The following is a 15,082-nucleotide window of genomic DNA, read 5'->3' as shown; positions in this document are numbered from 1 at the left end:
GCAGCGACCTTGGGGGCATCTGACAAGTGAGGCGGTCTCTGGGTCTAGGGTCAGGGTCTATCACTCATTGTGAGGCTATCTCTTCTACTCCCCAACTTCTTGTGCTGAAGATGCATCAAGACGCTGGGCCCTAGGAGGTGGGTCAAGGCTGAACAGAAGGGTCCCAGAAGCAGATGCAGAGGGCTGTGTGTTTTGGAATCAACTCCCACAATTCCACCTGGCTCACTGTGGTCAGAGTCGCTGTCAGGGAGGCTGCTCCCCACACCCCTGGAGCGAGGAACCAACTCTTTGCCTGCCTGCCACATCCTCTTGCCCCCCTCGCACCCCCACCCCCACACACAGGCGGTTTCTGCAACCACAGTGCTGAGCAGGGGGAACAGAAGAGCCCAGACTTGGACAGACTGACATGGCCAGGATGCCGGCCTCACGCAGCATCAGTCTCTCCAGCCAGGTTCCAGTAGCCAGAGTGTGAAGTCCTGGCCCCGGCAAATTAAAGGCCCCGCTGTGCTAGCCATGAGGCCAGGCCAAGGTCAGCCCCGCAGTGTCCCCAGAGCCATCAGAAGGGCCCCCGCGTACGGGTTGCGCTGCTCAGCCGAGGCACTCCCTCTGGTCTGGGCGAACACATCGAAGCTATCCTGGGGCTGGCACTGCTGCAGCGAGCTCAGGGTGCCGCTGACACTCTCCGTACCCAGGTCTGCACACAGAACACAGCACAGGTGACCACACATGTGGGCCTGACCTCGGGAAGGACCCCCCCCTCCCTAGCGGGCTGCCCCTGGTGGGTGGAAGTCCTGAGGGGCAGAAGGGTAACAGCCACAGCCCCACAAGCTGCTCCCAGACAAGGGCAAGCAGTGAGTAGGCGGGCCCTGCAGGGCATGCCAGGAGCCAGTCACAGTGGCCATGGACCAGGGTCCTTTATGTGACAAATATTACATAGGTGCCCACATGCCACCAGTCAGCCGCCGACCCTTCCAGGCCTGGTGTGGCCTTAGCAGCCTTCGGGGCCGCAGGTCCAGCACCTGAGGAGCTGACACCAGTCTGCCACCGTGGCCCGGCTGACGCTGAGAAGGAGATCACTTGGGCCACACAGGATGTCTGTGTGCGACACAGCAGCCACCTATCCCCAGGACCAAACAGCCTCCAGTTCCTTGGACCACCACCCCCCAACTCCAGGTTTCCAACAGGTTCAAACTCTAAGCTTAGGGAGAAGCCTTGAGCTGAAGCTGGCACAGCAGGACCCAGCCCACACTGCCCCATGGACCCTCGCTCCCCAAGGCCAGGAGGTGGGGGGAGGCCAGGGACACTCACCCAAGCCGGCAAGCTGGGAGGAGAGGGAAGATGGGGGTGCTGTGCTCCCCACAGTCGGGCTCACCACGGCTGGAGACCCCGGGCCCAGGTCTATGAGGTTGTCCTCTGTCACTTCGCTCAGCACCTGCCAGGCAGGAGACGTGCCGACCCAGAAGGGAAAGCCCACAAGGTCCCGGGGTTTCCCTGCACCTACCCACCAGGGATGTTCCCCTAGCCTCCCCCTCAGAGTTTGCTCTCCCATCACCCTAATATTTCAACTACAGTTAGGAAAACCAGAGGTAAGTTCAAATCCAGGCCAGTCTCCTAGCCCCCAGGCAGGGGAGAAGGAACACTCACCCCATTAGTGGCATTTTGAGCAGATCGGCCTGACCTGTATCGTTCGAACCTAAGGGGGAAGGGAAAGTGGAGTAAGGAGGGTATGGGGAGGTGGAGCCATGGTGCTCGCAGGCCCAGAGGCCAGTAGAGACCCAGGCTCATTCGGGAGCCTGAGAGCAGACACCCCGTACACACACAACTTTGTCCTGCCTGCCTCTGTGTGGCGGCGACTGGGGTGGGGGTCAGCCTTCCCATGGGCACTGCAGGAGAGGGAGGAGGTGCTGGCTGGCACATCCAGGAGGCATCAAAGCACACCCTGGGTTCCTCTGGCTTAACTCTCATTCACTGAGCTCCTGTGGCCCCCCCAGACCCCAGGCACCTCTGGGCCCTGAAGGGGAGCTGGGTCAGCCATCTTCCCTGGGGGCATCCCAGATCCAGATGAGAGCTGTCACCCTCCCTGTCGGGCAGCTCTGCTGGGGAGTGAGGAGCCGAGGTGATGGAGGAAAGGGTGGGGCCCATGGGCTGGCACTTGGAGGAGGAAGGCAGGCTCAGGCCCTAGCAGCTGCATGGGGGTCAGTCACCAGAGAGAGGACCTAGCCTGACCAAGGACAGACTCTCCTCTCCTGCACTCCAGGCATTCTGTCCCAGGCAGGGACCAGCATGGCAGCCCAGACACTGTAGACTAAGATCTCCTACAGCTGGGGCTCTGTGGGGCTCCTGCCCCTCAGTGGTCCCCAACACATGCTGCAGTCACGCCTGGTGAGCAGGGATTCCGAGGACAAGCTGGGATGCAGTTTGTACCCAGTCTACACAGACAGGAATTTGAACCCGCCTGTAGCTTGTGTGCTAGAGCACCTCCCCCGTGCCCTCACTGACAGTCAGTCTTGTCAGAGACTCTCTGGCCAGGTCTGCCAGCCCTGTGTATTACTGTTACCCTATTCCTGAGATGCGTTTACCGGGTGAGACGCTCAGTCCATCGAGACTGAAGACACAGGAGACGCAGGGCAGGGCCCAGGGCTCTGCGGCTGGGAGTTGAGCTTCCCCCGACCCGGCTCTACTCCTGTGCCCGCTGGCACTTGGGGCCCCGGATGGCCCCACATTCCTACTGTGGTCGGCCTGTCACCCAACTGGAGGACACAGGGCCACTCCACTGCTGCCGCCAGAGTCGAAGCAGAAACAAGGCCCAGAGTTGTGGCACCCACAGCAAAACCAGCCTGAGGCCCAGATGCCCATTGGTCACATGGACCTTCTGTGATGCCAGGTCGTCCAGCCAGGGTCTGCAACCCGGAGGCCACCTCATTCTGACGGCCAAACACTGGCCTGGCCAAGGTGCTTCCTAGGGCTGTTGCTGCTGCTGCTAAGGCACTTCAGTCGTGTCTGACTCTGTTCGACCCCATAGACGGCAGGCCCACCAGGCTTCCCCGTCCCTGGGATTCTCCAGGCAAGAACACCGGAGTGGGTTGCCATTTCCTTCTCCAACGCATGAGAGTGAAAAGTGAAAGTGAAGTCGCTCAGTCATGTCCAACTCTGCGACCCCATGGACTGCAGCCTACCAGGCTCCTCCATCCATGGGATTTTCCAGGCAAGAGTACTGGAGTGGGGTGCCATCGCTTTCTCCAGCTTCCTAGGGCAGCCCCCTCCAAATCTAGGGTGGGAACACACTCACCACCACCTGCCTGCTTAACACTGCCTGGATCCCACACTTCTTCCAAAGGGAAGGCTCAGGGAAGGGAGAGAATATGCAGGTTTGCTACCTTGAACCCCAAACTGACTTGTCTGCAGGAGGAGAGAGACAGTGCCTGTGGCAGCAGCGACCGGTGGCATTCACACCCCTTGCCTCAGAGCCTCTAGACACTGACGTTGCAAAGGAGAGGACAGTCTCTCTTTCTAAATATGGGAAAGAGAAAATCTTCCCTGGTAGAGATTTCCCCCCTTAATTCTTTGCAGATTCAGGGGCTCCTCCAAGGAGCAGGTGCAGGAGCCAGGGGTTCCCGGCCTTTCTCCTTCCTGGGCCGGAGACACGGGACCAGCTTGAGGCTCACGGAGGGCAGCACCTGCCTCCGCGCCCCCACCCCGCCCCCTGCCCTGGACTGCCCCGCCCCAGGCTCCGCCCCCGCCAACCCCCACCCCCCTCACCTCTCGTAACGCAGGAAGACATTGTTGAGGTCGTCGTTGACGTGCAGCAGCTCCTCCGTGACCTCCTCGTTGCACACGCGGGAGATGAGCTCCACCACGCGCTGCTGCATGGCGCGGCAGGTCCGGTGCAGCTCCTGAGGACATACGGCCCGGCTACCACGGGCTCGCTTCGGAGGGGCTCGTGCCGACTCTAGAAGCCACCCGAGGGCCAGTGCTCTAGACGCCACCACAAGGCCGGGCGTGTGCCCGAGACCCGGAGGACCTCCCCCCACCCCCACGCCCCGGCCCCCGAGTAGATGAACAAGCGTCCTAATGTGCGCTCTGCTGTGCGCGGAGAACAACTTTACATAGACCGCTTGTAAAACCTGAGAACACGATTCCCTGCAGTTGCTTCCTCTCTTCAACAGAACATGCCAGACGTCACCCCATCACTTGGGACAGGCTACCCCATCCTCTATCCCCACGCATCTCAATGCTTTCTGGGCACCTGCTAAGACTGCTTGTGCCCTGTGAACACGCCCCACCTCAGCGCCTCCAGCATGACCCCAGCTCCCCCTCACCTCTAGTTAGCAAAGCTGGGCTCCCACCCACCCCAGCGGAGGCGCCACAAGCTCAAGAAGAACAAGCCCCTCCAAGGACTGCAGGCAGTGGCTCCAGCACCGGGCACAACTGCCTGAAGAAGGGACAGCACCTGCCTGAAGAAGGGACAGCACCTGCCTGGAGAAGGCAGGACTGCAGTCAGTCTCCCCTGGAGCCCAGCCCCTGCGGGGTGTCAGGGCTACAGCAAGCAGTCCTGACCCTCAGCTGTCCCAGACGGAAGGGGGTGGAAGAAGAGGTGAAGCTCTGCCCAGAGCCCTCCCACGCCCAAGGCGCTGCCCCCCACCCCCCACCCAGGGTTCTGGCCCCGGCCACAACAGCCAGGGTGCCTCATCTGCTTCCACTTGTTTAATATGCTAGGGGTCTCTGTAGAGTTTTACTCCTGGAGGAAGGGTTCCCTGACCCTACAGAGCATTTGGGAAGCACTAGATGATTTCTGAAGGAGGAGACCCAAAGCTGTGCATTAGTGCCTGGCTCCTGTGGCCTTCAGCTGAAGCAGAGGGGGCGAGACAGCCCCCGACCCACTGGCAGGGCCTTGGATGCGCCACACCTGGGCCAGCACCCGGGGGCCCCTCATGGAGCTTCACCTACACATGGACCCAGATCAGGGGCCTCCTGGGGTCTCTGCAGAGAGAAAGTTTTATCTTCTCCTTGCTTCAAACTTTTAAGTTATTATCTTAGAAAATTACAAAGGAAAAGAAAGAGAGAGAGAGATTATATAAGTGAGAAAGACCAGAGCATAAAGATTTGTGCCACCATGGACACCTGCCGGCCACCCTCAGGGCCTCCAAGCGATCATCCACAGCCAGACGCAGTGGCTCCAGGCAGACCTTCCTGCCTCCCTCCAGCTCCATGCCACCCAGACAGACACCTTCTTCTGGTCCTGAGCTGAGACAAGGCGACCAGAGCCTGTCACCAGCCCCAGCTTAGACAGGAACGTCCTCACCACGGACAGTCTCTGTCTGGCCTCCTGGGTCTGGTTCGCAACAGTGGGATGAGCAGCTGGTCACCGCTCTTGGTGCAAACGCCCTCCATCCATCAGAGCACCTGGCAAAATATCCTTTTCCTGTCTAATTAATCCCCACACCTTCATCTTTTCTTCAAGGAACACTCTCATCCCCACCTTGCAGAACAACCTTTTAATCATCTTGCTAGGTTCCCAGGAGCAGGGAATGGGGTCCTGCAGATCTGTGCTCTGCAGGTGCAGAGGAGACGGAGGAAGAGGAAGTCTTTGTTGACGACAAGAGGGGAATAGTGAAACTGAACACATAGTCAACTAGGTTTCTCTGGAGAAAACGGTCCCGGCCATCTTGGTTTCTATTGAAACGAGATGCAAGAAGCAAGAGGGGATAAACCATCTGCTATTTGAAGAGACAATGTTGGGCAGGGAGCCTTCCAGGAGCTGGGGGACAGCTGTGAAGGAGTGCTTGTTCTGGGCACCACTGGATTAATTAAATGTTATCGCTAACTGCAGACAAAGCTGCAGAGGCTGGTGAGGGGGCAGAAGGGGCGTGGCTGTTGGCACCAGGATCCCAAGGATTCCAAAGGCTGGACTCCCACATGTGACTGAGGGCCGAGCTCCAGCAGACAGAGGCAGAGCCTCAGGTTTCAGGCCCAGACCTGGAGCCCATACGCAGCCAGGAGACATGGCTGGAGAGCTCTCAAGGGAGATGGAGGTTCCCCAGCACTGCCTCCTGCTGTGAAACACCAGCGAGGGAGGGCGGCCGACCACAGCAGTGAAGGACTTGCCCCACAGGAGATGAACTCGTGATGCTAAGCTGGTGGGGCTGCTAGGCAGGGGGTGGACGTGGATGAACAAGCATGCACAGCCCCACTGGCTCTGACAAGCTGCGCCTGGCCCTATGCTGGTGACTTCTCAGCTGCTTCCCAGTCCTTTGCCAGGGCAGCGATTACTCCAGGCTCCAAGTCACCAGCTCCTGGAAAGGCACCCGGGAACCCCTCAGCTGCGGCTCTTCTGCTCTGTCAAGCTGCTTCCCAAAGGCTATACGAATCCTGTGTTTGGAGGAGGAGGTGCTTCCCAGGCCTGTCACTGAGGATGTTCAGGAATGAGGGTGCTAGGCAAGCTGCCATTGGGGGGCCAGCATAGAGAAGGGCTGGACCAGCTGCCAGCAGGTCTCTCCAGCCCAGAGAGAGGCCTCTGTGCTACTCCAGGCCCTGGCCTCACCATCCCAGGGGGAATCGGCCTCGCCTCGCCCACGTTGCTCCAGTCCCTGCCATTCCACAGGTCCTTCGTGAAATGCAGGAAGCCACTGGTCACCCTCCCAGATGCTGGTCGCTGCCGTGGTGTGCCTCGCTAACACCTTCTGCCTCCCTCTTCCCATGTCCTCCACCTCCTACCCAGCAATTTACACTCAAATCCGCAGCAGCTTCTGCTGGCGTGAACATCTGGGCTGATGACAAGCGCATTTATTCCCATCGTGAGCTCTGGACAGCTCTGCCCTGAGCAGTCTGGCTGCCCTCCAGCCCGACCCTTTGCCAGCAGACTGTGGCACTTTCCCACGTGGAGCCTTGCTGTCCGGAGCAGCCTTGACCCCCGGGAGACCCCGCCTGGCTGGCTCCCAGCTGTGGGGGAGGAAAGGAGGGGGGCATCGGGGACAGCTTGAAAGGCACAGCCAGCAGCCAGCAGACCTGCTCATAGCGCTGCCAGCTTGTGAGTCTTTCGTGCCAAGAGGACAGCCTCCCACTGGCACCCAGGCCCATCCTTACTGTTTGGTTCATAAGACAGCAGCGAGTGGGCAGGCTTGGAGTCAGAGAACAGAGGGGAAGGAAACGTCATGGGAAGCAACCTATTTTTGAAAACTGTGAGCTGACGCCAAGAGATCAGGTTCTGTGTGTCTTGGCTGACAGGCTTGTTTGAACACACACACATACATGCACACACACACGCAGAGTGCATGCTGTCTGGTCGGCCCTGGCTCTCGTTTGAACACACACACACACACACTCACGCGCAGAGTGCGTGCTGCCCGCTCAGCCTTAGCCGTCTTGTTTGAACACACACACACACACGCAGCGTGTGTGCCCTCTGCTTGGGGTTGGCTTTGTTCCACGGTGCCCGCTGCCAGGACCTCCGTTCTGCCCACTGCAGACCGGTCAGCAGGAACTTGGTGCTGACACAGGACAACGCTGTCTCAGGAGGCCCCTCAGTCCTGGAGCCTCGGTAACACCTGGAGGATCCCCTCAGGCCGCCGTGTGGCTGGCACGTGGGCGAGCTGGGAGGCCCTCCACTCCGTGTCCAGAGCAGCCGGTGGGCCTGGGCCCAGAGAGATGGGCTGCCCACGGTTGAGTGCCTCCAGGGCAGGGACCACAGCCCAAACACCTCTAGGCTGGCTTCCCCACCCCCTCCTCGGGCGCTGGAAGGGGCACGACCAGCACCACTCAGGCCCAGACAACTGGTGTGGGCTGTGTGTCCTCCTGAAAGAGCAGCAGCACGCCCACGGCAGGTGCAGTGTGGCCCTCAGGCACCAAGACCGGCCGCCCTGAGTGGGAGGTGTGGGAGGTGCTCCCGCGGGCCACGCCGTCAGCTCTGCCCTGTTGCCCAGGCATCTGCTCCTGCGGGAGACACTGCCTCACACCACGTTCTCCCCACCCCGAGAGGGGCTCCCCCTGCGGGCTGAGCTGCCGCCACTTCCCAGACACCAGAGACTCTGAGATGGTGTGGGGAGGGCCAGGTCCCAGCTCTGGGCTCGGTGGACATGGGGAAGGAGCCCTGTGGGCCAGCCATACTCCTAGACCCCTTTCTGCCAGGCTCCTGGACCTGCAGGTGGCCAGTGGGCAAGGATATGAGCCACCCTGGCCCAAGGACCTCAGTATCACCCCAGATGTCTCACAAGGAGCCCCTAGGAACAGGAAGAGTTGATGGTCCCTGCACATTTGTGACAACATTGAGTGACCAAAACAAAACGTAAAATTATACACGTACTATCACCTCATATGGAATAAACACAGAAAAAATGTCTGAAAGAAAATTCACCAAAACCAACAGTGCTTATATGTGGACACTGGGATTAAAGGAAATCATTTTCTCCTTTGTACTTCCTTTCTTTTTCGATGGGTATATAGCCTACAACTGGCATTTTGTAACCAGGAAAACAGTTTTTTAAGAAAGAAAAAAGCACCAGGGATTGGCCTCTGATGGCCCCAGGATGCATGGAGCTGATAACGGGCTTCCCCAACTCGGTCCCTCTTAAGGATGGGCCCAAACCCTGAACCACCTCCTGTGACCCCGGCCCAAATGTCCTCACCTGCAGCAACTCCAGATCCGATGAGTCCTCCTGCCCAGGGACCATCTCAGTTAGCATCTCAGACATGACTTTTGTGTTTCCTCGAACAACATCCAGTTCACTCCGCAGCCTGGCAATCTGTGGGGCCGGGGAATGGTGGGGGAGCAGGGAGTGGTCAGCGAGCTGGACATGGCCTCTCTCGTCTGCCTGTGTGGGGGTGCCAGCAGCTGGGGTCCCTGGGGGCAGCACCTGGATGGGGCAAGGGGGCCAAGCAGGGCCTGCAGGGGACACGAGCCTCTCAGGCCCGTTTCTGTTCCTTCACATGCTAGTGAACGTGGCACCCAGGGTCCCTGCAGGGCTGGGGGCCTTGTCCAGGAACCTCACAGCTGCAGACTCTGGCCAGGGAATCAAGGTCTAACCACAGCAGCCAGCATGAGCCACGCCTTCCCCACCAGCCCCCACCCAGGGAGGGGGCAGATCCCAGCTGCCAGCTCCCCAGCACAGCCAGCCAGTCAGGAGAGGGTCTCGGTGGCCATCCGCCTGCAAATGTGTCCACCTTCCCTTTTCCCAGGGCAGGGAGGCCATGTGCTGGCCATGGTCGGGTCCCTCCCACCTCTGCCTCCACAGCGGGTAGCCTTCTCACCGGGTAGATCTGAGCCTCTGCAGGCCACACAGGGTCATGACTGTTCACAGCTCAGCTCCTGCCTGATTCCTGCCCACCCTGCCCTGGCCATGTGCTTCCACTCCCATCCCCCCTACCCCCTCCCACTTCCCCACCCCCTCCTCCAGCTCCATCCAGAGAGGCCTGGTCTGTTTCCTGGGAGGGGACCGCAGACAGCTGGCAGGTCACCTGTGGCCCCAAGTGAGCAAATACCTGCTCAGAATTGGCAGTGATGGGGCCCGCAGTGCTCAGAGCCGGGGCCTGCGGGGCCGAGTAGGAGCCACTGCTCGTCCTTGGCTGCGACTGGGACTTGGGCGTGGTCGTGGCGGGGTCCACCTCTGGGACGCTCTGGCAGGGCAACCACAAAGCCTTCTGTCAACCCAGATCACCCATGCGCTGGCCTGGCACTGATCCCCAACACTGCCCCCACCCTGGGACTGCATGTCAGCCTGACCCCTTTGCCCCCCATCTCTCCTTCCCCCACTAACCTCTCAGGCACCCCACGCAACCCAGAGAGGCAGACCCCGCAGCCTGAGGGCTCTGGCTGCCCTCCCTCTGTCAGGACCACCACTGGGTCTGAGCAGAGGGCCCGCTACTATGGAGGAGCCCCTCAGGAGCCCTTACGTGGTACCAGAAGATGACTTTTTGGCCTTTGCAAGTAGACTAATGTAAACAGTAATCATGCAATTTACCGACTGTCCTCTGTAATTATATGAACAATACCATTCTGTTATTACTCAAAAAATAAAACATGTCTGTGTACCCCACAAAGCATAGCCAGGGGCCTGGTGGATCCACGCGAGAAACTCTGGAAAGTCCAGGTCCCTGTGCTCCCTCCGAGCCCCTGATGGCCTCTTAACCTGGCCTGAAAAGCCTGAAAGCTCTTCTTTGCCCTGTGACCAGTGAGGCCATCAGCTCCTTGCCACCTGCAATGTGGAAGTGGAGCCAGAGGGGCTCGGGCCCCCAAGGAGATGCAGTCCCCACACCAGACACCCTGCTTGGACAGCAGGCACCTGACCCTCCTAGGATGGAGCAGCCACCTCCTGACAGCATCCTCACTGAGGTCCCTGGGGTCACAGCCCTCATAATGGGGTGAAAACTGGGGGACACTGCTGCCACTGAGCCCCCACAGCCAGCTGTCTCCCTCTGGCGCTGCTTTATTGTCAACAAGAGATGCCCTGGAGCTCTAAGGAAGCTGCTGACAAGCTGAGCAATCCAGAGAATATCTGCAATGGGCTCCTGGGAGGCTCACCCGCTGCGGTGTGTGGATGGGGGACAGTGCATCCAGGTCGGCCATGGGAAACTCCACACCCTTCCTCTTCAGCTCCTCATAGGCATGCACAACCCCCGTGAGGTCAGGGCTGCTCCGGAAGGCATCGGCCCACGCCTGGAGGGGAGGACGGACCTGTTAGTGGCACCGGACACTCAGGGCTGCAGCCCAGCCACTCTGCTCCTATTGCCAGCACTGCCAGGCTAAACGCAGATGGAAACAAAGCACAAAAGCGAGTCCAGCACAGGGTGCCTCTTAGAGCAGAGACAAGAAACCACTCCCCCCACCAGCCGAGTCCCAGGGCTGAGCCCAGGGCCTGACCACGACCGGCTGCAAACCATGGGGGACAGGAGTGTGGCCTCCTCACTCTGCACGGGGAGGTCCAGGCTGACCCCCGGCTTCCTCAGCAGGTCAGGGAGCCCAGAGCCCATGCTGTCCGCCACCCGTCTGATGGGCAGGTGCCTGCAGCCAGGGCAGGAAAGCAGGAGCTGCCCACAGCATCAGGGGACGTGTGCCCTCATGGGACAGTCCACAGGGAGGCTTAGCCACCAGGTTCTGTTAGATCAGACACAACCCAGAGAGGAAAGGACACACACGTCAATAGACTGCCACTCATCACTGGTTCATGGAACTGTTAATTTTTTTTTTTTTAATTCTGTTCTTCAGAAGTTACAGAATATATCAAAAAAAGAGGTACCTCCAGAGGACACCTCCAAGAAACAGGCCCAGAGGAGGAGGCAGAGCTGCTCCGTTGCCAACTCTGTCACTGGCACAGGGCACAGCTGCCTCCCTGACTCCAGAAGGATTCCAGCCAACCCAAGGTCAGAGATCTGTCCCTCAACAGCTGACCACCAGAAGCAGCAAGGTCAGTTTCCAAAGAGACTCGCTCAACTTCGGCTACTACATCTCACGAACCACAGACCCTGCCAAGAGCCCGGCCTCCGAGGTCTGCTTGTCCTGTCTGCACCTGCAGGGACTTCATGCCCACGTCAGGACGGCCTGCAGTGGCCACACTGCAGTGTGGCCTGGACGCTGGCAGGCGGCAGGGCCACAGAGGCAGCACCGGCAGGAGAGCAGGAGCACCCGGAGCCCCTGTCTCCACCAGCTGCCCCGGTTGCACCACCTGATTCAAACCCAGCTCAGTCCTGCAACTCCACCTTCAAAACGGGCCAGCTTTTGGTCTTAGACCTAAACTTTAGGATCTCAAAACATCCCACAGCCTCAGTGGAGGTCGGGGAGAAACATGGGTGCGTGGCTACTTCCGGCATGGCCTCCGCCATTACTTCTGCAGGAGGGCTCCCCCCACAGAAGTGATGTTGAAGACCTCAACTGTCCCTTCCAGTCGGTGACACTCCTCAGGGCACCTGCCCAACAGCCATCAACAGGCCCCTGAAGGCACTGGAAGGCAATGTGTGCCCAGCTGCTGGGTCAGGTCCTCTCTCCACAGAGCCTGGCCAGGCCCAGGGTGGGGCTGGGCTGCTCTCTGGGGAGACACAGGCCTTGGGAGATGGCCACGAGCCAGCGGGACCAGGAAGGAAGGCTAAGGACCCCATTAATTCTCTGTCTGCCACCTGCTCTCCTCCATGCAGGGTGGCTGTGAGCACAGGACAAAGTTGTTCAGGGGAAACTGAGTCTGGAGGGGATCAGACTTCCCAAACAAGCCACTAGGGCCACCTGCAAGTGCCCACACCTAAGGACCAGCCTATGGCTGAGCGGGTCACCCAACCAGCAGGGGTTTTCCAGAACTTGGTGGGGGTCTCAGACTGGCAGTAGGGAGGCAGGGACCAGGCGCCTTTACAGAGGAGGTGGGAGAGGCCCAGGGCCACCGACCCACCTGGATGAGAGCAAGCACCTTGTCCTGCACAATGGTGGGGGGGCTGTTCTTGGGAGAGATGACCTTGACCAGGACGCTGTCAATGAAGTCCCGGTTGGCCACGAGCACGTGGAAGCGGTGGCCGCAGTTCTTCACACACGTCTCCAGCACCTGATGCAGGCAGGAAGAGAGATCACCACCGGGACAGAGGGGCAGCAGACAGCCACCTCCTGCCTGGACTGTCCTGCCAACCGGTTCCTCCAGAGGCAAACTCGAGGCACAGGTGCCCCTTGCTGGCCAGGGTCCCTGGGCTGCACAGCAGTCAGAAGGCACCAGCTCTTGCACAAGAAGGATGCTGGGGTGTCAGTGGGGTCAATGACTGAGCGTCCCCAGAAACGAGCCTCTGAGTGGACAGAAATGGCCGGTGGACACGAGCCCTCCTGGGAGAAGGCCGCCGGGACGGCCTGCAGCCTCCTCTGAGCTCCCATCTCCGCCTGCCCTGAGGCATGGGCCACCCTCCTCCAAGATCAGCGAGCTCCTCAGATGACAGGCAACCTCTGCCAGGGTCTTGTCCCCTCATCTGGTCCTTAAAGTGCCCTGGACAGAGGCAGTGGGGCCCCAGAGCCTAGCAGAGCAGGAGCTGCAGAAGGAAGGGGCCCTGGCTGGCACAGCCCACTGCAGGCTGCTCTGCCAAAGAAGTGAACCCCTCCCCCATGGCCTGAGGGCCCGAATCACATGGGAAGTTTCCAGAATGCGGCCAAGGCCCACGAGCAGGCAAAAAAAAAAAAAAAAAAAAAAAATTCAGCAAAATAAAATCTGATAAGGTGTTAATATCCAAAAGTATATAAGGAATTCACGCCACTCAACAGCAAAAAAAAACAAACCATCCTATTTAAAAACAGGCAAAGGACTTAAGTATTTCTCCAAAGAAGCATACAGATGACCAACAGGCACCTGAAAAGAAGCTCCACATCACTGCTCATTAGGAAAACACAACGCAGAACCACAATGATGGAGAAGAAAATGACAACCCGCTCCAGTATTCCTGCCTGGGACATGCCATGGACAGAGGAGCCTGGAGGGCCACAGTCCATGGGGTTGCAGAGTCGGACGTGACTTAGTGACTGAACAACAACAAATACACAGACAGATGGTGATCTGGGGAAATATCTCTTCATGAAAAGGTGGCATAAAATGGAGAGTGAAGTGATGGAGCAAGATGCAATGTAGAGTTTTGTAAGAAACTTGTGTATAGAATAAAAGCTGCAAATATTCAATAATAAAGTCCATGGCTAAAGAGGAAAAAAACACAATGAGCTATCACCTCACACCTCATCTGTTGCCTAATTAAAAATATATTTATTTATTTGACTGCACCGGGTCTTAGTTTTGGCAAGAGGGATCTACTTCCTCGACCAGGGATCGAACCCAGGGCCACCTGCATTGGGAGCGTGGAGTCTTAGCCACTGGACCACCAGCGAAGTCCCTATCTAATTTTTCAGGTTGTGAGTTAATTAAGTGGTTCTTAACATTGCATTTTTTGTTGTTGTTTGTTTTATTTGAAAAGAGTTTAAGAAAAATCTATATTCTATTGAAACATCTGAGGAATGTTGAGGACAAAAGAGGTACGTGTTGGTGAGGGTGTGGAGAGAAGGGAACCCTTGTGCACTGCTAGCGGGAATGTAAGCTGGCGCCACCACTACAGGGAGCAGACAGGAGGCTCCTAGGAAACTAAAAACAGAGCTACCGTGATCAGCAATCCCGCTCCTGGGTGGACATCCAAAGGAAATGCTTTCAGGTTATCTGAGAGACACACGCACCCCGACGCTCACAGCTGCCTTGCTCACAACAGCCAAGACATGGAGACAACCTAAGTGTCCACTGATGGGTGAATGCACGAAGAAAATCAAACAGGATACACACATACACACACACACACACACACACACACAGGGAGATTATTCAGCCATAAACAGAAGGGAATCCTGCCCTTTGCAACAACAGGGATGATTCTCAAGGGTATCAGGCTAAGTGAAATAAATCAGACACAAATAATGTACAATATGACTTACAGGTGGAATCTAAAAACTCCAAACTCAGAGACAGAGAGTTAGGACAGTGGATGCCAGGGGCTGGGGGTGGAGGAGATGGGGTAAGGCTGGTGAAGGGTACATCTCAGTGGTAAGGTTGGGTGAGTCCTTTCGTCCACAGAACATGGTGACTATAACCTATAGTACTGCGGTACACACTCGGAAGCTATGCATGTATTTATTTTGGCTGCTCTGGGTCTCTGTTGCTGTGCACAGGCTCTTTCTAGTGGCAGGGAGCAGGCTTCTCTTGCTGCAGAGCACCGGTTCTTGGTGCTCAGGCTTCAGCAGTTGCGGCTCATAGGCTCAGGAGTGGTGGCGCACAGGCTTAGCTGCCCCGTGGCATGTGGGATCTTCCAGGACCGGGGATCGAACCCATGTTCCCTGCATTGCTGCTGCTGCTGCTAAGGCGCTTCAGTCGTGTCCGACCGTGCAACCCCATAGACAGCAGCCCACCAGGCTCCCCCATCCCTGGGATTCTCCAGGCAAAAACACTGGAGTGGGTTGCCATTTCCTTCTCCAATGCATGAAAGTGAAAAATGAAAGTGAAGTCGGTCAGTCGTGTCTGACTCTTCGCAACCCCATAGACTGCAGCCTACCAGGCTCCTCCGTCCATGGGATTTTCCAAGCAAGAGTACTGGAGTGGGTTGC

At 58.1% G+C, this 15,082-nt stretch overlaps 1 protein-coding gene across 5 annotated transcripts in view; it reads right to left on the bottom strand.

The window, feature by feature from the left end:
• The window catches only part of TOM1L2 (target of myb1 like 2 membrane trafficking protein), a 72,570-nt gene that overhangs the window by 12,003 nt on the left and 45,485 nt on the right, over positions 1-15,082 (bottom strand). For all 5 annotated transcript variants that reach the window (XM_027974787.2, XM_060395489.1, XM_027974788.2 and 2 more), the window contains exons 4-11: positions 12,366-12,515; positions 10,514-10,648; positions 9,475-9,609; positions 8,622-8,738; positions 3,760-3,893; positions 1,645-1,693; positions 1,309-1,432; positions 577-694 (exon numbers count right to left, since the gene is read on the bottom strand). In XM_027974787.2, the coding sequence (XP_027830588.1) occupies positions 577-694; positions 1,309-1,432; positions 1,645-1,693; positions 3,760-3,893; positions 8,622-8,738; positions 9,475-9,609; positions 10,514-10,648; positions 12,366-12,515 (962 nt within the window). The remainder of the gene's footprint in view (positions 1-576; positions 695-1,308; positions 1,433-1,644; positions 1,694-3,759; positions 3,894-8,621; positions 8,739-9,474; positions 9,610-10,513; positions 10,649-12,365; positions 12,516-15,082) is intronic.

This window comes from Ovis aries, chromosome 11 (assembly GCF_016772045.2).
Source record: "Ovis aries strain OAR_USU_Benz2616 breed Rambouillet chromosome 11, ARS-UI_Ramb_v3.0, whole genome shotgun sequence".
Classification (NCBI taxonomy): domain Eukaryota; kingdom Metazoa; phylum Chordata; class Mammalia; order Artiodactyla; family Bovidae; genus Ovis; species Ovis aries.
Note: the sequence above shows the minus strand (reverse complement) of the source record. Positions and strands in the feature narration are given on the sequence as shown.